Source organism: Sphaeramia orbicularis, chromosome 10, assembly GCF_902148855.1.
Source record: "Sphaeramia orbicularis chromosome 10, fSphaOr1.1, whole genome shotgun sequence".
Lineage (NCBI taxonomy): Eukaryota > Metazoa > Chordata > Actinopteri > Kurtiformes > Apogonidae > Sphaeramia > Sphaeramia orbicularis.
In genome coordinates, this window is record NC_043966.1 from 6,697,035 (window position 1) to 6,720,174 (window position 23,140).

General features: G+C 35.5%; 1 protein-coding gene across 1 annotated transcript in view; it reads right to left on the reverse strand.

The window, feature by feature from the left end:
* Nucleotides 1–23,140, reverse strand: part of slit3 (slit homolog 3 (Drosophila)) — a 742,110-nt gene that overhangs the window by 136,258 nt on the left and 582,712 nt on the right. Inside the window, exons 10-14 of the mRNA XM_030145427.1 lie at nt 20,972–21,043; nt 16,668–16,739; nt 10,944–11,015; nt 2,561–2,704; nt 2,144–2,307 (exon numbers count right to left, since the gene is read on the reverse strand). Of these exons, the coding sequence (XP_030001287.1) occupies nt 2,144–2,307; nt 2,561–2,704; nt 10,944–11,015; nt 16,668–16,739; nt 20,972–21,043 (524 nt within the window). The remainder of the gene's footprint in view (nt 1–2,143; nt 2,308–2,560; nt 2,705–10,943; nt 11,016–16,667; nt 16,740–20,971; nt 21,044–23,140) is intronic.

Sequence of the window (23,140 nt, forward strand, 5' to 3'; positions counted from 1 at the left end):
TTGTGGCAAATAAATTCTCATGACTTTCAATAAACTAATTGGTCATTCACTGTCTTTCAATCTCTACCTCAAAATATTGTAAATTTTGCTTCCCGACCCTGTATTCAAGAAGCTCCTGAAGACCCAGCACTTCCGAGAACACCTCCTGTCCTAGCACTGTCAGACATTCCATTTTAAATATTTTAATAAGGTTTTTCCCAGGATTATCTCTGGACCTGCTGCGGTGGTCCTGCCTCTCTCCTGCCTTCATCATCATCACTCGCTTATCCTCAACTGCCTCCATGTGTCTCCCCCTACTTCCCCCTTCTCCCCCAGTCTCTATCTCTATCGCTTTCTCTTTCTCTCTTTCTTTACTCTCTCTCTTTAACCCCAACTGGTCCAGGCAGACGTCCATCCTTCAGGAGTCTGGGTCTGCTCCAGGTTTCTGCTGTTAAAGGGAAGTTTTTCCTCCCACTGTCACCAGTCACAAGTGTTTGCTCATGGAGGATTCTGTTGGGTTTCTGTAAATTGGCTTAGAGTCTGGTTTTGACCAACTCTATATATAAAGTGTCATGAGATAACTTTTTTGTTGTGATCTGGCGCTATATAAATAAAATTTGATTGATTGAATGATTTGATTGGTTTTCCCCTGTAAGTCACTTTGGAAAAAAGCATCTGCCAAATGCACAGACATAAACATAAACATATATAGAAGCTACTGATATGAAGGAAGGAGGGTCTAAGGATGGGGGGGGTACCCGGGACATTAATCCATTCCGTTCTTCTGCTGTTAATTTGACTGTTGTTTGTTTTCATATCCATATTTTATGTTACATACCTGTTGTGAAGCACACTGAGCCTGCCTTCTGCATGAAATGTGCTCCATAAATAAAGCTGAATTGAATTGAATATGCTGACATTAGCACACGCATAGACATGATGACATCAGCTGGATTGATGCCAAAAATATGAGGGGCGGGGTTTGTTGTGCCTGGCACCATTTGTTTTAACCAGTAATTTCTTCTGCACATACAGTACGAGTTGAACTGTGATCTCATCAGGCTTTATGGTTTTCTGAATCGGCGAGCAAGCTTGAAAATATAACTTTTTTTTTTTTATATAAATGAACCCTCCTTATTTATTTATTTATTTATTTATTTATTTATTATCTTTTTTTTTAAAAAATATCACAAATGTGTGACCCACATTTCTGTTCTAGGGAGTTTAGTTCTCAATTTTGTATTGTAAGAATGACATCTTTTCCTTTTGTAGTGCTGAAGGAGGACCAGTTATTCATATTTGTATTGTCTGTAGAGTCACAGACGTATCACTGTGAGATTCAGTTGTAATTTTCAGATGAATGGATGAGAGTGGTGAATTGTTATGTGAATAAACATGTGAACCATGGAAAATCCTAATAAAAAAGAGAATTGAAAAAAGAAAACAACTCTCCTTTGGAATTGTTTTTCACTTTTGCTGTACATGGATGATATTTTCTTTTCCTTTTTTCCTTCTTTTATGTGAGATCAGAGTTACCTGAAACTGCAGTGGCAGGTTGGTGTCTGCTTCACACCTGGTGCTTCATATGTTTCTGTTGCCCTTACTTAGGTTTTTTGGGTGTTTCCTTATGCTAACTGCAAACTGCACTGCACATGCATCCAATTTAACATCAAACACCATTCATCTACATACTCAAGTGGCTACAAACGGACTTGGCTGTCAGCTTATGTTTCATGAATACTACATAGGATTCTCTTATTGCTTCATGCAAGAACAAATAAATGAGGAAAAGAAGAAAACATTCATGCATGAGGCCTAATGTCTGGAGCTGATTCTCCAGACATTGTTGGCTATAATTTGCATAATCTACACATTCTCACAGCCAACTCGTCACATGCTGATGCTTCGTCAGGGCAGAGGGAGCCTTAGAAGTCTAAATCATGCCATGGTTGGGTTAAAGCATAAAAACAACTTGATTAGGGTTCGAAAAAAGCATCTGGGAACGGCAAAAATAAGAAGACAAAGAGATAAAAGTTAACTTGTCTGGTACAATGCGCTGCAAAAATTGGCACTATAGGGGAGTTAAAAATGGACGCCAAGGACTCATGACAAAGCAGCCGAATGTGACGAGTCGGGCTGGTGTGTTCAGGAACCCATCTCTTACCTGTGCATCTGAACTTCTTGCCTTTAACCTGGCTGATGCGTTTGTTGGCCAGTCTTCGGGGGTGGCTGCAGCGAGCTCCACTGGTTTCGATGGGGTTGTCAAACAGGTAGTCAGCCAGCCACTTCAGGTGACAGTCACACATGAAGGGGTTCTGAGCCAGATGACTGAGAGAGGGGAGGGCAAAGGAAGACAAATGAGGACGAATAATGGCTTTTTTTTTTTTTTTTTTTTTTTTTTACACTTAGTTTTTATTAGTTATTTATCATTTTCAACAACAATCACCAATAGACAATAGTTATAATCCAATAGCAAAGATGATTAATGGCTTTTTAAAAAATTTTCCTGCTCTAATCTATGGAAATCGTGTTACTCTAAGCAGAAAAACGTAAACTGAAAGTATGTGCTTCATATACGTACAGGGTTTTGATTGAGCGAAGAGGGGTGAACAGTCCTTTGCTGATAGTTTGCAGCTTGTTGTCATAAAGTGACAACAGATTGAGATTCTGCAGATCTTGGAAAGTGTTGACTCTCAGGCAGTTAATTTTGTTGGCATTCAGCAACCTAGAACACACAGAACGACATTTACATTGGTGTTATTTATTTTCTGTTGTTTATTCAGTGTTTGTATCTCAAAAAAAGAAGAGACAGGAGAAAAAAAAAATTGAAATAAAGGTGATAACAAATTGAAGTCTTTCTGGGAATGGCTTTTTCAGTTAGTCAGTGTAGTTTTATTTCGTGCACAGAATCATCAGATCACAAAGAACCATACAACATGGTCAAACAAAAAATTTCGGCGCTTGAAAAGGAGTGGGAAGAAGTATAACTTATAAACTCCACCCCCTTTTTGCAAACTAATAATTCAATTAAATCCACTTCCTTTGCTTTGTTAACACTTTTTTTTAAATATATATATATTTTTTACAATAACACAAAACATCCACACAAACCATTCACATACACTTTTTTAGTCACCTCACACACAATCAGATTTGCATAATCAACCGTTTTTAATATAAACTATAACATTTACGCTACAAACAAAAAGTTAAGGATATTTCTTTTTTTTTTTTTTTTTGTCATTTTTGCCATTTGTAAATAAAACTGTCTGGCCATTAAAAACATGGGTTTCAATTCAATTCACACAGAAAAAGTAAAAAGCGATGTGCAAGAATCCCAACTGAAAAAAATAGCCCAAAAATAAAAAATATCCTTAACTTTTTGTCTGTAGTGTATATGCACTTTAAATATTTACTACAAATACAATGATCAATAAATGTGATAATATCTTCTTATAGTTAATTAATTACAATAATATCTTATTATATGTGTACTTCTATGTTACAACTAGATATTCACTTATTCAGTTATTATTATTTTTGAAATGATTGAGGGCATTATGACCCTAAATTCTTTTTGCTGGGACTTCTGCCTGGAGATGCATTAGAGAAAGAAGACAAATACCAAATTAAAATTCTTATAATTGCTTCCAAAAAGCCCGTTACAGGGAACTGGCTTAAAACGGATGCACCCCGTGAGGATCAGTGGCTATAATAGAGGAAATCTACTCTATGGAAAGATTGACTTATTACCTATGACTCAAGAAACAGATCTTCATAAAGTGCTGGAGAAAATGTCTCCAAATGGACTATAAACAAAACAATGCATAATTACTACTGTGTGTCAGTTAAATATTTTGTGTTCAACCAGTGACCCCTAGTTTGTGTGTTGTTTTGTTTGTCTGGTGATAAAATGAATAAAAATAAAGTATAAAGGACATAGGAGACAGCAGGACACTCATGTTGACAGTAGAGAGAAAAGGATTCCATTGTTGGTAAAACAAATTAATTGGTCCACAAACAGAAAACTGAATCTTTTCCAACTTTAAAAAGAAAAGTAAATCATGCATCCATTGCACAAAGGTGGGTGACAGAGGTTCCTTCCATTTAAAGAGAAGCATACGACAGGCCGATAGTGTCCTTTTGACGGAGACATTTGTTGTTAGTATGCATTATATTAACTCGTAATCAGCCCTGAGCATTGTAAAGAGGAGTTGATAGTACTATTTATCTTGTTGTTGTTTTTTTTTTTTTTTGTTGTTGTGTTGTTTTTTCTCTTTTTTTAGGTTTAACAGGTTTGTAGTTTTGTTGAATATATACATTTTTTTGCATTGTAGTCTGTGTAGTTCCTTGTCTAAGTACATGTTTATGTACAGGGTGGGGAAGCAAAATTTACAATGAACATTTAGTTGTTTTTTCTCAGCAGGCACTACGTCAATTGTTTTGAAACCAAACATATACTGATGTCATAATCATACCTAACACTATTATCCATACCTTTTCAAAAACTTTTGCCCATATGAGTAATCAGGAAAGCAAACGTCAGAGTGTGTGATTTGCTGAATGCACTCGTCACACCAAAGGAGATTTCAAAAATAGTTGGAGTGTCCATAAAGACTGTTTAGAATGGAAAGAAGAGAATGACTATGAGCAAAACTATTACAAGAAAGTCTGGAAGATACTATTAAAGAAGAATGGGAGAAGTTGTCACCCCAATATTCTAGGAACAGTTGCGCAAGTTTCAGGAAGCGTGTGAAGGCAGTTATAGAGAAAGAAGGAGGACACATAGAATAAAAACATTTTCTATTATGGACATTTTACTTGTGGCAAATAAATTCTCATGAGTTTCAATAAACTAATTGGTCATACACTGTCTTTCAATCCCTGCCTCAAAATATTGTAAATTTTGCTTCCCCACCCTTTATATGTATAATTTAAAATGCTAAAAAAATGAATAAAAATAAATAAAGTAATTATAATACATTTTGTTTGTATAGCGCTTTTCACAGAACTCAAAGACACTTTACATACAGCAGATAAAAACAGAAATGTATAAAAAATAAATAAATAAAGGTGATAATGCATAAGCAGATAATGAGATAATTGACTTTTCTAGAGCTGTAATAAATCTGTTTCTTTCACCACCAGCTCTTTACCTGCCTGTCCTCCTTTCCTCAGTTTCTTCCCTTGTGCCTTTCTATTGCCTCTTTTCCTCTCGGCACTCAGTCATGATTATTTTTTTTTTTTGGGGGGGGGGGGGGGGGGGGGGGGAGGCATGACACATAAATCTGAAAATTGCAGTTTTATATATTTTCACTTTTGGAGCAGGAGGGAAATATCAACTGTTGGGTGGAAATGAAATATCTTGTTTTTATTACAGAGACAGTTGATAATGGAAAAAAAAAGAGGAGAGGAGATATAGAAGGAGTGAGATGGGATGGGTGAAATAATGGATTTGGACAGAGAGGGAACAGGTGGAGATTTAATTTGGAGTGATGCGGACAAACATTTAAGTAAAAGAGGCTGACAGGGAAATGGGAAAAGTGATAGAGAGATTAGGGAAATGACAGGAAAGGCTCAGACACCCCTCCCTCCTTTCAACCATGTGCTTCATTAGCTGATATAAACAAAAAGTCAGGTTTTTCTCTGTCCTTTCTCCACTTTCTCTCACATAAACTCTCATTGTCCCTGTTGTTTCCTTTCTGTCTTTGTTCCCCTCTAAGGGCTTTGTCTCCCTTTTCTTTGTCTGACAGGTGACTAACTCGGCGCCTGGTAGCGGCTCGGCTTAATCATCTCAGCTCATCCTAACGAGCGCCCGAACTGGCACAACCCACCTATACGTACTCAGACACGCACGTTTTCACAGTCGGATACATGCACGCACATGCTGCTGTGCGACACATCCACGCCTCATTAGGCAGCTCACAGGGGGAACTAATTACTTGAAACTGCACCAGTAAAACAAAGCAGCGCAAACAACATAAACAGCCGACCGGTGGCTATACAAAGCAATAAACACATCTTTGTCATCAACAGTTGACATGCTGCTTGATTTACCGGTGAAAGACAATATAGAGCTATACGGGAGAGGAAGATTATGTTCAAATTCGTGACAAAGTGACAGTGTTTTTAAGGGAGGGAGGAGGTTTTTTTTCCCCTGTTTTCCTGCTACAAAGGGAGCGCCAGACCCCTGCAGGCATTGTCTTTATGGAATTGACCAATGATGTGGCAAGACATGAATATTAATCAGTCACTCAGCTCTTTATTTATCCCCTGATTGATTCTGTCATAAACATATAAAAAAAAAAAAAAAACACACAAAAACTCTTATTAACCTACAAAAGGGGCCAAATGTACATGGACACACAAATATAAAGCATTTTAGTGTTTAACATTTATAGGCTGCAAAATCCTGACAAGGTCTGAGGGAAATACTTTTCCAATTAAGAAGCTACTAAATGTTAATGATGTCACTTCAGATTCTCGCTATCCATCTATCCATTTAACCCCTCAATGCACCCCCCACCCCCACCCGTCTCTGACTACGCACCGTGCATCCAAATGATCCACCTAAGCCTGTAAAAAGGTGTTTGTGGGTTAGATTCACTCATCCTCATTCTCTTTGCTTCACTTCACTTTACGATGGAAAAGCCCAGAACATTAGCTGTTTCTGCAGTGGACTGCGGCATTTGCGAGGACCATATGTTACATATAGCACCAGTTTAGGGCTGAAAATCTCACCGCATGCTCAACTCCTGCAGCACTTTGGATCTGTGCCTGTAAATATTTATCCAAAAGAAACACATTTGCACCTACGAGCCTCTGAGTGTTACAAGTAAGCGAAATTACTCCTTTTTTTTTTTATCTTAGTGCACCAATTTGATCATTTAATAAAGACTCCTGCAGACACACAAAGCAGAGCAGATGGAGGGTTAATGCACGCGGTGGGAATTTTATTGGTGTTGCTACTGTGCCGAGGCGATAACACCAAAGACCTGGTCCTGTGATTACAGCTGAAATGCCTGATGCTTCCTTCATCAGCAAATTACCACAATATACCCAAGCAGTTGGCACTCATAATAAGCATTTGTCTGTGATTAAGGTAAGATGTGTGAATGATGCTGTTTAATCGAAGCATTTAAATCTGATAAAATTAATTGCAAAGCTAAACGTAGGTAAAGATGCATCTGAGCACATATTAATTACATGCTCACTTACTTATTTTCCCACAATGACGTTTATTTAACTGTTGTGTTTTCACTTCATTATGTTCAATTATTTGTATTAGGGATGCTCTAGACCAGGGGTGTCAAACTCATTTTAGTTCAGGGGCCACATTCAGCCCAATCTGGTCTCAAGTGGGCCGGACCAGTAAAATAATAACAGTGAAAAAAGTAAAATTATATAATGATCAGGTTTACATCTACAAAGTTTCCTTAAAAATCTGAATAACACAAACAACTTGAATTGTCTTAAGAAAAACAAGTGCAATTTTAACAATATTCTGCCTCGGTTTATCAGTTTATCATTTACACATGTGCATTACAATCGCACAAAACATTTAGTAACAGGCAGAATACTGGTAAAATTGCATTTACTTTTCTTAAGATATTTCCATTTGTTCATATTTGTTCAGGTTATTCACATTTTTTGTACAAGTATAGTTTGGTAATGTAAACATTTTCATATCATTTTACTTCTCTACACCAAAAAATCAAACGGAAAATATGGGGTTGTCAGTATTTATAGGTTATTATGATAATATTTTACTGGTTCTGACCCACTTGAAATCTAATTGGACTGTATGTGTCTGTATGTGAAACCTGAGTTAAAATGATTTTGACACCACTGACTGTTAATATCGTCAGTGTAATTTTTGCATTTCACAAATTCATCCTGCGGGCCGGATTGGACACTTTGGTGGGCCGGATTTGGCCCCCAGGCCGCATGTTTGACACCTGTGCTCTAGACATCTCTCTCTCACTTTGCTTTTTTTTTTAAATAAGTCTTTTCTCCAAGATATTTTCCTCTCACATTATATTAACCTCCCAAGTCGCGGCTATGGGTTTTCTGTCCACATTTCTGGACAAGAGTTTCACAACTTTATACAAAAAAAAAAAAAAAGAAAACTGTCCACCACAAAGGACATTCCATAAAAATTTCAAAAACTGCATCTGAAAAAACTTTTGCGTCATGATGTTTCCAATATAGGCCCTTATTTAATAAAAAAAAAAAAAAAAAAAAAAAAAGCTTGTACTTTGCTGACATTTCCTGGGTCTTAGGAGGTTAAAGGTTTTTTTCATATCCTCCTGAGACCCAGCAATGCATTTTTGTTCTCTGTAGGGGACAAAACTTTGACAGATTTATTTTAAAAATGCTGCCCATTGCAAAGGACATTCCATAAAAAAATAAAATAAAATAAATACAAAATAATTTTTAAAAATGGATCTGAAAAAACTTTTGCATTATACAGTATAGTTTCCAATCAAGACAATTGTTTACTGTAAAAAAGCTCAAAATTTTCACTTTCCTGGGTCTCGGGAGGATATAAGTGTCTACTTTTGTGTTTGCGTTCGTTCAAAGATAATGTGATTAAAGACTGAAAGACCGTAAAACAGATTTTACAGTGGATTTTTATATTTACTGTGAAAATGTCTTTGTAAAGAAAAGAAAAATATGGTGCTGTAGGTGGTTGTCTCAGTACTTTGCTTTCTTTCTTTGTACTATTGTTTTATATTTTATTCTATATTCTACAAATTCTAAAGTACGTTAGACCTACGGATAAACCAAATGTCAAGTCAATTACTTGCTCGTGCACAAACTCGGCCAATAAAGCTGATTCAGGATAAATAACAACATCCCAATATAAAGAAACAGAAAGCAAGGTTCATTATTGGCATCAATAATTAGCTATTGGCCCAAATGTCATTTTAAATATCAGTATCTGCTGGGAATTTTACAACTGGTCCCTCCCTGATTTGTATATTTATAGACTTTGTATATTTTTTTCCTTTGCTGAGAATACTGTTATTCTGGACCATGTACAACTCTGGAAATAATAATTAGACCAGTGTGGCAAAGAGGTGAAATGTGAAATGAGTTTTCTTGAGGCAAAAACCTGGATTTGGCAAAAAAAAAAACAAAAAAAACAAAAAAAAAAAACAACAACACACAAACTGCATTTTGTCTGAATTATTTTGAATATATTGATAGACTTAGTGGATTACAAATTATTAAACATTTCATATCTGCAGATGGTTTTCAGCACTGGCAGCTGTTTAGGTCTTTGAGGGTTAATAACAAAAATAACACCATTATTAACAGAATTATCTGTTTTGGGTGAATTAATCATCTATAATAAGGATTTGTAACATTCACATATAATCATGCACATAATAGGAAACAAAATGCATACTCACACCTAAACATACATCTACATTTTAACCCATGAAGACCCAAACAACCACCGGTAACACAAACCATCTACAGACAGAAACTGTTTCATACCTGTTGATCCATTAATTCTCTCAATACATGTAAATTATTGGTGTAAAATAAGTTGATCACCTTTTCATTTTCATCAGATATGACCCGTTTGGATGGTCAGAGGGTCCGTAGTTACCATGGAAACACTGTCATCTTCTACAACATTTATTCACCAGTAAAACCCATGGAGTTGGATCAATGACAGTGGATAAACACACTGGTTTTTACATTTAGTTAAGTTTTTCTTCATTTTGCTCAGTTTTGATATAATTAACTTTGAATCTACTCTGAGTTTTAATGAAAATCTACATGATCTGTGAGTTAAATACAGGAAAGTACATGATTTACACCAAAAAATGCTTAATACAAAGAATAATATATAAAAAAAAAAAGGTGATAAATCAGTTAAGAAAGGTGGGTGCTTCTATGAAACTCAGTACATTTTGGTATCTGGCACTTTTCCAGCTTTTTAGACCCAAAAATAAAAGGTAAATGTAGACATATTTCCCCCCAGGATGTACCTAATGATGACCTCAGATAAATGCAAAAAAATATATACTCTTACTATGAACCATCACAAAATTAATGAATTTTTAATCAAATATTGGGGCCAAAAATAGGACCAAAATTGGGACAGGAAAAGCTACCTAGGTATCAGTGCATTAGATCTGGAAAACATGGCTGTAAATGGTCTTATATAGACTATCAATACAGACACTGTGTTAAATTTGATGATCCTAGTGGTTTTTCTAATCCAGACATGTGGGTTTTTCATGAATCTCAGTCTCATTCCAGGTTTCGCATGTAACCCATTGTGTCCAGTCGCGTTACATGTAAACACATATAAATTACGATTCATTTTACAACACTGGTCATTTTTGTGAAATACTCTGCCTTGAATAATTAGTTCAATTCCCAAAATGCACCTCTGAGAGAATAAAAAGATATAAAAAAAAAATAGTAGTGTGTAATTTTTGTGTCCTTTTTACCGTGTTACATGCAGATTTTTGTATAAAAATAATATAAAATGTGTTCTATCTGAAAAATAGTTTGTCTTTTATCTCAGTCAGTATTTATTTTTAAAACAGACCCAAAGTGCTTCCAAACTTGCCTCATAACATTAGTCAACATCTAGTTTGTAATTTTAGCTTTTAGGTATCAGTTTCATAGAAGCACCCATATAACCATGCGCACAATAGGAAATAAAACATTTACTCACATCTAAACATAGATCTACATCTTAAATATCCAAAGCACAGAATGAGAAAAGAAAAATGCTAATAAAGCAGAGATTTACACAATCTGGGCCACGTTCAAACCAGTGTTCAGTGGGCCGTTCAGCCTTTGTAGGTGCGATGTGCTTTATATTCTCTGTGATATTTACCTTATATTCTGTTTACTAAATAATATATTTTGTTTTTTTTTCTGAGGGCAGCGCACAAATACACACAGGCACACAGATTACAGACAGTACTTACAGTAGCTGCAGGGAAACCAGTCCATCAAACAATCCCTTGGGCAGCTCTGTGATCTTGTTGCCGTACAGGACCCTGAAAAAGACGGTCAAAACAACATCATTTGGAGGCGCAGTGTTTACATATGAAGACCTACGTGCTTTAAATCTACGTCATGTTGGTGCGGAGCAATTTTCTACTGTGTCCGTAGGTCCGTTACAACCTATGGTCTATTCTCCTCAAGTTTCGTTTCTTTTCACACTAAATTCAGTCCTTTCAGTCTTTGTATTGATTCTGTTATGATGGATTGTACATAATGAGTGATGCAGTTTGTTTTTTTTTCTGGGTAATTGGGCAGATTCGATGAGTGTGTGTTCATTCAGAGCTTCTGCACAAAACTATTTAAGGTCTTTATCGTGTTACGTTTCATAGTCATGTCTTACAGAGTTGCTCAGTAATGTGGTTCAATGTCGAGCGGCTGGGATACTTTTGGAAAATTCCCACTTGTGCTTCCATTTTAGCAAAATCTGTAATTTTGGAGGCAATTTCAGATCATTAATCAGTCTGATAGGAAGTTACACAGACTAAATTTGCACTGATAGGGGCTAATTAGGTTTGGAAAGATTGATTTTGAAAGAGGATAGTTGCTCCAAATAAACAGATTGGCTCATATCTAGATTTTTGCACTTAGTCTGATGTCTAATTCCACACTTATTGAATATTTACTCCAGTGTTCAGTGATTAGATTATGTATTTAGGGAATTATTCTCTTAACTTGAGGCCTATTCACACTATTGGACAAGTATAACCTGTGGATCTCTGTGAATTGCTGTAAAAATATCCCCCTGTGCTAATGTCGATGCTCATAATTGACCACAGAATACTGTTGAAAGACAGAAAAAAGTTCATTATTGTAGCTGTTTGTTCTGTCAGTGAATGGGTCTCCATACTAAATTGCAACTTGAGCTTCTTGAATTTCCTCCTAAAACACTTCACACAGAATTTTTCAACCTTTTCTTCCTCCATCCATAATAATATACATTATGTAGCCTAAATGTTGTGCAAAAACTGTAATGTAAAAACTTTCATTTATCATCACCAGCGTAGCCTCCGTACTTCTCGACCAGGAAATAGGTTGAATAAATGTGTGGAGGAAACAAATAATGCTGCTAACTGGACCAACTTATAGAAATGGAAATTCTCTCTGTACTAATATTGACCTTTGTGTTTGCTGAAAAAGGGTTGAATTCTTGGGAAATCATGTCAGATTCACGCATGAAGGTCAAAACCAACAGCTGTAATCATCATAAATTACCAGAAGTCCACAGTTAAAAGTAGTCTTACACAAATACGCTTTTAACATTAACTTCAACAGTTTTCTGGTTTCTGGATCTCTCCTTCACTGTGGTTCTCCCTGAGCTTTCTCTTTTCCCGCTGGGTTTTTGGAGTTTTTTCTTACTGAGCAGGAGGGTCTAAGGATGGTTGATACCCGAGACATTAATCTGTTTCCTTCAACAACTGTTTATTTGACTGTTGTTCATTTTCACATTCAACAAACTCTGTAAAAGCCCTGTGAGGCGACCTTGTGATATTGGGCTCTACAAATAAAATTGAACTGAATTAATAAAGAGTAAAATGCCTCATTTTCGGATATGCGTACTGTTTTTACTGTCAAAATTTGTGCTGGGATGTGATGACAAAAGCTGATTAACCCTTTCATGCATAGTGGGCACTACAGTGGACACCTATTCTCCAGCTGTTCTCTTATATGTTCATGGGTTTAGTTGTTTTAATTCCATATCCTCCTGAGACCCAGCAGTGCATTTTTGTCCTTTTTAGGGACAAAAGCTTGACAGTTTCACTAAAAAAAAAAAAAAAAAAAGCTGTTCATTGCAAAGGACATTCCATTAAAAAATAAATAAATGAAAATAATTTTAAAAATGTATCTGAAAAAACTGTTGCATTCTGCAGTTTCCAATCAAGATGACTGTTTAATGTAAAAAAGCTAAAAATGTTCACTTTCCTGAGTCTCAGGAGGATATCAACCAACACAGTGGACGCCCATGCATCATCTACACTGACATTCAGACCATTACTGTAACTTTGGTGTTCTTAATAAACCTGATCTGAACTAACATGTTTGAGTGTAAATCAACTGCTAATTTTCACAAACAAATTTTTTTTTTTTTTTTTTTTTGGTGTATTATCTCCATAACTAGTATTAGAATATGATAAAATGTGTGAAAACATGAGATTAGCTGCATTAAGAAAATATTTCAGAGTTTTCACACAGTATATAACTTTAAATATATGTGTCTTTGCTTCCAAAATTAAACACATGGTGTCCAGCTGAGTGGGCATTTTTGTAACTCCATGAAAAATAGATTAATAAAAAAAAATTCAATTGCATTGTTTTTTTCATGCCTAAAGAGGAATAAAAACACTCAGGAAAAAAATCTTGATTAAAGTTCTCATAATTCATGCATGAAAGGGTTAATCAGCTGTCATTTTCTTACTGCTCCAAACTCCTGTATTATTATTATTATTATTATTATTATTATTATTATTATTATTATTATTATTATTATTATTATTATTACTCTGAATCTGAATAAAACAAAACTGAACTTATTGACGTTTACCCCTTCACTGTTTCAATGGCAAATTTGACCTAAGTGGAAGGATTCTGCTTCTTCAACTCCAGCGGGTAAACAACATTATATCCTGCATGAATATTATGAAAATTTGCCATACATTTGTAGAATAAAAGGCAAATTTCACAAAGTGTGTTTATTTTTCCTTCTTTTTTATATAAGTTGACTCATTTGTCCCTTTGCAATTAAGGTATGCTACAGATGTCTGATGTGCATCGCTGGTTAATATTTCAGTTTTTCTATCTTTTATTTAATTTATAATACTCTCTGTGTTATTATTGAATGTAGAGTCTGTTTTATTCATCTCTGACAATCGTTTCACCTCCTGAGACTCAGGAAAGTAAAAGCTACAGAATACATTACAACTAATGCAAGTTTTCTCAGATACATTTTTTTAAATTTACGTTTTTTTTGTTTTTTTTTAAGTAAAGCTGTAAAACTTGTCTCCTACAGAGGACAAAAATGCATTGCTAGGACTCAAGAGGATAATAAACCTCTGAAAGGAAAATCTACAGTTGGCCGACTGGTAAAAGGTAAAATACTTAACCCGTAAAAACCCTAATATCCACTGTCGACCAAAAGCATCTGCTGAACTAAACTGTTTAATACCTGTTGATCCACTAATCCTGTCAATACATGTAAATAACTGGAGTAAAATACAGTTTATCGTCTTTTCATGGAAATCAGATATGACCCATTTGGACACTCATAGGCTCTGTAGTTACCATGGAAACACCATCATCTTCTACAACATTGATTCACCAGTAAAACCCATGCAGTTGGATCAATGACAGTGGATGGACACACTTGTTTTTACATTCACTTAGCAATATCTTCACTGAAAAAGGAACTTTTTATTCATTTTTCTCTCTTTTGATATAATTAACTTCGAACTGACTCTGAGTTTTCATGAACATCTCCATGATCTGTGAATTAAATACAGGGAAGTACATGATTTACACCAAAAAAAAATGCAAAATACAGAGAATACAAAGAATACAGTTACTGATATTGTTGCTGAAAAAGTCCCTTTTTCATTAGTTTTCTTTGTTTCTGATATAATAACCCTCAACTTTAATCTGAGCTTTTATGAATATCTACACTACCAGTGAATTAAATACAGGAAAATAAATGACTTACACAGAAAAAAATGACGATAAAATTGCAATAAATGGTGATACATAACTTAAGAATGGTTAAATAGAATGTAAAATTCATTTGGGAATGGATACAAAATTAGCACTGGGTCTTTATGGGTTAACAATACCCAAAAATCCTTTGTAATTATAACACTGGTCAACAACAAATTTATTGTTTAAGTTTTTTGAGCTGATTTAGGATAATTTTGGTGTGCTGAATCCAAAAATCACATTAATTTTGCTCAATCAGGTCACCTTTCTGAACTATGCTATATATTGGCTTTTTAACATTTTTGCTTACATTTATGGGCATTTTCACATCATATGATACAAAATTCTTTCATATTTCTTGCAATAAACGAGTTCTGAAGATTTTACTTTTGCCAATTTATGATTAATGTTTTTTTTAATATTACAGGTGAATGAAATGGCTTCGACTAGAAGATCTTGCAAAAATAAGCCTGGCGTATTCTGCTACATCTGCGGCGAATACACCATTGTACCTAACAGGAATCAAGTCACAAGTTTCATAAAGTGTGCTTACCAATCTTATTTTGGTATTAAACTTGGTGACCAAGATAAAGTTTGGGTGCAGATTGTGAGAAGATCAAATTTTTCAAAATCAAATTAGCAAAAAAACCTGACCTGATTGAGAAAAACAGATGTCGTTTTTGGATTTAGCGGTGCAAAATGGTCCTAATTCAGCTGAAAAAACCTAGACAACTTGCAAAAAACATTTTTTTGTAACCCAGTGTAATTTAGTTTCGTTTCGAATATGCAACAAAACCAAGTAATCTCACTTAGTCTTGACAAATGAAACAGATTATAAGAAAACAAAACGGGGCGGCCATGGCTCAGGTGGTAGAGCGGGTCATCCAATAACTGAAGGGTTGGCGGTTCGAATCCCACTCTGTCCTAGTCACCCTCCTTGCCTCCAGTGCCACTCACACTGGTGTATGAATGCGTATGAATGTTTGGTGGGGGTCGGAGGGGCCGTAGGCGCGAATTGGCAGCCATGCTTCTGTCAGTCTGCCCCAGGACAACTGTGGCTACAAATGTAGTTTACCACCACCAGAGGGAGAATGTGAGAGCGAATGAATAATGGATCAATAATGTAAAGCGCTTTGGGTGTCTAAAAGAGCACTATATAAAATCCAATCCATTATTATTATTATTATTATTAAAACAAACAAAAACCTGTACATATACACGAAAACAAAGTATGACTTCATTTGCATATTGGAGAAGGAGTGGGAGGAAATAGAACTTATTTAATCCCACCCCTTCAGGTCTATAATAATCAGGTCTCCTAAAAGGAAACACAATCCTCAAACCTTCTGTTGTTTCCTTTTGGTCAGAATATTGAAATCAGAACCAGGATGGTCATTTTCGGCATTTCTCGCTAAGCAGTTTTTTGGACCATTTATCTCATTTGATTGTGAAGAATTGAAATTACAAGTGTGCGTCCCATTTCGGATGTGACCATTTAATTCACTCGAGCAGTTTTATCCGTTGCTGCCTCACGCCTCAGCTGGCCTCTGCTGCACAATTCATGACTCTGGCTGACTTTCTTGTTGAAATGATTTGTCTGTATGTGTGTTGGGTCTTAACACCCAGCAGAGTTCACCTTGTCTGCCCCTTCTTGTCTGTCTGTCTCATTTTCATGCTCCACATTGATTCAAATTAAACTGTCCTTCATGTTCTTATCACTTTCACCCTCGGAGACACATACACTGAGTGATTACAGACACGGGCTAATACAGAGACACACAAACGGCGCAAACGCACAATCTGCAGCGTTGTGTTCCAGCTGTCAACATCGACGGGAACAACATTTTTATTTGCTAAATGTCTGGAAACGCACCGACTTTCCCGTCTAAATACGTCCGTGTCCATGCATGTCGGTGACACGGCAGGTGACACGCCCGTTTTGCCTGTGTACGTGTCATACTTACAGCGAGGTGAGCGAGCGCAGGCCGCTGAAAGCATCGGCTGCGACGTCGGAAATCTGGTTCTTGCTCAAGTCGCTGGGGGAGAAAGAGAGCAGGAGATAAGTGCATTACTGTAATACACGGTAATGGGGTTCATTCTGTGTGAATGTCCTAGAACTGTCTGACAAATGATCATGAGAGAATACATCAGCAGAGGTCAAGGCAAGGGGAAAAAGGAGGATCACCACGTATAGGGAAATGAGGGAGAGACTGATGGACAAGGTGAGTAAAAGGAATGACAGGACAGATAGGAAACTGGAAGCGGTGGCATGTTTAAGTGCAGTTTGTGTCGTTCACTTCCACCTCTGTAAGATATCTTATTTAACATTTCTGTGGAGGTGCAGGTAAAAACTCCATCTCTGTGTGTGTGGATAACCTTACAACCCTGCACAAGTCTGCAAGTCTGGCATTTGGAGGCATTTGCATGATAAGGACATATTTCAGCAGACAGCTTTAGGTCTGAGTGTATGAGAGAGGAAGAAGAAGAAGAAGAAGAAGAAGAAGAAGAAGAAGAAGAGGAGGAGATGAACAGTTTCGCAGCTGCTGTCGACTTCACAACTGATATATGCTCAATCTGACTGTGATGCACTCAACTCTACACTGCATTATGTGGCTGTACACAGTCGAGGAAAGGACCTTTTCTTGCAACTAGAGTCAGGTGAATTAAAAAAAAACGGATGTTGATGGACGTTACAACAAGTGAAGAAGAAGAAGCATCACGGTATGTGTGGACACATCAGGAAACCCAATCATTTTTAATTTAGTACAGGATAGAGGGGTAATATATAATAATAACACTGGTCTACAGGGTGGGGAAGCAAAATTTACAGTATTTTGAGGAAGGGATTGAAAGACAGTGTATGACCAATTAGTTCATTGAAAGTCATGAGAATTTATTTGCCACAAGAAAATGTACATAATAGAAAATGTTTTTATTCTATGTGTCCTCCTTCTTTCTCAATAACTGCCTTCACACGCTTCCTGAAACTTGCGCAAGTGTTCCTCAAATATTGGGGTGACAACTTCTCCCATTCTTCTTTAATAGTATCTTCCAGACTTTCTCGTAATAGTTTTGCTCATAGTCATTCTCTTCTTTCCATTATAAACAGTCTTTATGGACACTCCAACTATTTTTGAAATCTCCTTTGGTGTGACGAGTGCATTCAGCAAATCACACACTCTTTGACGTTTGCTTTCCTGATTACTCATATGGGCAAAAGTTTCTGAAAAGGTATGGATAATAGTGTTAGGTATGATTATGACATCAATATATGTTTGGTTTCAAAACAATTGACGTAGTGCCTGCTGAGAAAAAACAACTAAATGTTCATTGTAAATTTTGCTTCCCCACCCTGTACAATTTTTTAGAAATGATTTGCTTCAGACATTAAATGTGCTAAATGTTGTGTATTTTAATAAGATTAATTGGAAAATAAATGACAAAAGTGCCGGTTTGCTGATGTTTTCAAGGTATATGATTAAGTGTTATTACACATATATATTGGTTTATGTACATTTATATAATAGTTTTATAAATCTTCCACTAAATAGAACCTGTAAAGTGAATGTATTCTAATGTGCAGACAGTGTTTTGAAGTAGATCTTGTAGCTCTGAGACAAATATTCCTTTTGAGTCAAACCCATTCTCTCATTAATTCTTGAATTTCACATTTTGACCCAAGGCTGTATCTTGGAAAGTTCAGCTAACCAGCATTTTTTACTTGATTTTTCTTTATCAGTGTCTCTCATGTGGTAAAATTTCATTACTTTTATTCTGGAAGCATTTTCCTTGTAGACCAGTGTAATGAATATATCTGTAAATCAACACCATATTTACGTTCATGTTTATGGAATGACTTTTCGTGTCATCTTGCGATAATAAATAAACAAATCATCGCATTTGTGATTTAATGGAAAAACCAACATTAGGCACTTCTGTTTTTTCGACATTTAGTAAATATCACTAAAGTTTTGCGCAGATGTCCAATGGAAAAGTGACTAGTGACAGTCATGTTGCAAACTCTGAACCTATTGTTGCGGAAAAAATTATTAGACCACCCTTGTTTTCTTCAGTTTCTTGTTCATTTTAATGCCTGGTACAACTAAGGGTACATTTGTTTGGACAAATATAATGATAACAACAAAAATAGCTCATAGTAGTTTAATTTCAGAGCTGATATCTATCCATTTTCCATGGTTTTCTTGCAGAACAACCTGGTTCAAAAACACTTTCTTTCTGTATGCCATAAGACTGCTCCACTCATTCAAACTCTTCCATTTCCTCACCACATGCACCTACACAGGACTGCGACACCATGACCTCTGTGCCTTATTGCCATGAGGCTTTGTCTCACAGTTTTTTGAAATGTGCAATATTTTAGAATTTATTTAGACATTTATCCTTATTTATATTTTATTCAAGTTTTTCTATTTTTATTATCTATAATGATAACAACAAAAATAGCTCATAGTAGTTGAATTTCAGAGCTGATATCTATCCATTTAACATGTTTTCTTGATAATAACCAAAATCACCTCAGTTCTTACATCATTATCTATGGCATTGTACTGACAAAAGCAGTGGTTTTAGGCATTCCATGTTTTCTTTTCTGTCTGTTTTAGTCACATGATACACACAGGAGTTAGTACTTGATTGCATAACTACTGTTTTTGATGACTTTTGATGGTCTAATAATTTTTTTTGTGACTGTATACACTATAAATTTAATATTCATGCAAGAACATTTGACTGAAACTGGAGAAATTGCAGCTTGAATTAGCAAATTGTTGCTTTATAATGAAGTTACATCTGGATATATTGTTGTTTTTTTTTTGTTTTTTTTAGTTTTTGTATAAGAAATGTTCTGTACAGTTCTGCTTTACATTGTTTTGCCGTACACAAGTGCCTTATTTTAGCCATTTTCCCATTTAGTCATTAAAGGCAGGATGGAGCTGCATCCATTCATGAGTATGTGCCCACATTTTGTTCTGTTTTGATGGGTTCTTTGGTTTTAAGTAGAACTGCCCGTCATACCAAGGATGTATTTCAGAGACGGAAACAAGAGGAAAGAAGAATCAAGGAGAGGAGAGGAAATGAGGAGAGAAAAAGGGAGGAGAGGAAATGAGAAGAGAGGAAATGAAGAGGAAATTAGGAAATTAGAGGAGAGGAAATAAGAGGAGAGGAAAGAAGAAGAGACGAAATGAAGAGAAAATGAGGAAGTGAGAGGAGGAAAGATGAAATGAGAGAAGAAACAAGATGAGAGGAAATAAGGAAATGAGGAGAGGAAACAAGGAAACGAGAAGAGACAAAATTAAGTGAAAATTAGGAAATGAGAGGAAACAAGAGGAAACGAGAAGAGAACAAATGTAGAGGAAATCAGGAAATGAAAGGAGGAGATGAAATGAAATGAGAAGAGAGGAAACGATGAGAGAGAATAAGGAAATCAGAAGAGAGGAAACAGAGTAAATGAGGTAACAAGATGAAAAAAGAGGAGAGGAAACAAGAGGAGAAGAAACGAGAGGAGAGGAAATAAGGAAACGAGAAGAGACAAAATTAAGAGGAAATTAGGAAACAAGAGGAAACGAGAAGAGAACAAATGTAGAGGAAATTAGGAAATGAAAGGAGGAGATGAAATGAAATGAGAAGAGAGGAAACGATGAGAGAGAATAAGGAAATCAGAAGAGAGGAAACAGAGTAAATGAGGTAACAAGATGAAAAAAGAGGAGAGGAAACAAAATGAGAGGAGAGGAAACATGAAGAGTTATGTCTGAATATATTGTAATCCATCAGTAAAGCAAACTCGGGTAAATATGAGGACAGAATGGAGCTGTCTACATCTAAAGCACATCCATCCGCATGGAAGTATGTGCTCTAACTTTCCACCGAATGTTCGATGGATTCTCTATTTGTAATTTAAACCACCCATCATACCAAGGATACCTTTAAGAGCTGGACATTCAACAACATATTCCATCTTAAATTTGTCAAAAAATACTTTAAAACAGTCAAATGTTGTTATAATTATAGTGAAAAACAGGTAAATAATAGAAAGAAGGTTAGACAATTGTGAATATTTCAGGTAAAACATGATAAAATTAATCAAAACACAACATAAGCAACAAATAAATGTAATTTTATTCATATACTAAATACTTGGATTAAATCATTAAAATTATTCCAGGCCTCATGCATTTCTACGTTGCCCTTCCCAACACTGTTTATGGCATGTATAGGTGCGTTGTATGCAGTTTTATTCAGACAGACTTACATTCTCTTGAGCTTCTTGTAGGCAGTAAAGGCTCCTGCTGGGACACTTTTAATCAAGTTCTGCTCCAAACGACTACAGAGAGATGGAAAAACAAAGAGAGGGAGGGAGAATTAATAGAGAAAATGCATTCGCTATAAAAGATGAACAATAGTAAAACACACTGAAACAAATTGGGGGTGAAATTTACTTAGAAAAACTTAGGAAAGTATTTGTACTTAGAATTGTAAGTAAATTCTACAAGGGCGATCACCAAGTAAACTTTACTTGCGGATATTCGTTTATTTTACTGGGAAACCTCAGGTAATTTACTGATGATTACACTGGTCAACAACAAATTTATTGTTTAAGTTTTCTGAGCTGATTTAGAGATTTAATTTATTGGTCCCCATGGGGAAATTCGTCTTCACTGACTGAAAACATTACAGGAATAAGCATTACATAACATACAAGAAAAAGATAACATAACATTAAAAGAAAAAAAAAAAAAAAAGACAGTAACATTGTACAACACAGATGACAACAACAACAGTAGGGGCAGACATAACGAAAAGAGACATTGATGGAATGACAGTTGCAGACTGGTCAGCCTGTCAGCGGGGCCTGGTGATTTAGGATAATTTTGGTGTGCTGAGCCCAAAAATCACATTAATTTTGCTCAATCAGGTCAACTTTCTGAACTATGCTACATATTGGCTTTTTAACATTTTTGCTTACATTTATGGGCATTTTCACATCATATGATACAAAATTCTTTCATATTTCTTGCAATAAACGAATTCAGTTTAAATTGCCTACTAAAATTTAATGGTATTTCTAGGTTCATGTGTAATGACTATAACTAGGGATGTCTGATATTATCGGCCCAATATTGGCATAAAAATGTAATATCGGTGAATATCGTTATCTTTTTTTGCCTATCATTAAAACCAATAAAATAATGCCTTGATTTCGCCGACATTTACCGACGCATAAATGAAGCATTGTTTGTAGCTGAAAGAAATGTGCCGTTTTCAAAACTGTACAGTAGAGTTGCCACACTGTAACAGACTCATGGAGGGAGGGAGAGAAAATAAATAAATATGGCATTTTTCCCACAACTTAAGTTGAAGTATGTATTCTTTGCACAGACAGTGTTTACATTTTGAAAGCCTTGTTGCATTTGAGAATGCATCCAATGGGGCATCACAGTAAAATTAGGCATGATGTGTTAATTCCATGACAGGAGATATGTGATGTTACCTAAAATTAGTTTAATATCCCACATATATCGGCAGCTGTATCGGTAGATATCGGATTCGGAAATTAAGCGTTGGACAATATCGGTTTTTGGCAAAAAAGCCAATATCGGACATCTCTAACTATAACCAATGAATATTATGTGAAAATACAGAATATAACTTACTCTTCCCACACAGTTTATTTATTACGCAAATGAAATATTTAGTTTTACTTGAATAATTCCAGTTCTCACTGATACTTACAGTTAGAAAATAAAAACTGTGACAGTTTTTTTTTTTATTGATTTATTTTGAATATGGAAATGATACATATTTACAATACAATTTACTTACATATACAATGGCTTAGAGTCTGGTTTCAACCAACTCAATATGTAAAGTGTCATGAGAAAACTTTTGTTATGATTTGGTGCTCTATAAATATATATATATATATTTTTTAATTTAGTTTTTATTTTGTTTTTGAGAAGAACATAACACAAATACTCACACTAGCAGAACAAAACAGAACAAACAAACAAACAAACAACAGGGAGGGAGGGTCCAGCTGTAGAGCAGCATCTAGTCCACATATACATACATCACACACGTATCAATATACTCATATACCCATATTATTATTATTATTTTATTATTTTTTTCCCCTTTACAGTAAAGTTTGAGGATCCTATGAAATTATACAAAGTCCGGTCTCACAGTTACAATATAAGTGATCCACTTTGACCAGTTTTCAGTAAAAATATCAGTTTTACATCTTAAATTAAATGTGATTCTCTCCATGACATATATATTGTACACTACATCAGCCCAGTTGTTTATAGTGGGTATGTCTCTTTTCAGCCATTTTCTAGTCAGAGTCTTCTTACTTGCCACTCAGAGTAATCCCAATAACCATTTATCACTCTTAGTACACTTGAGTTCTTCTAAATTG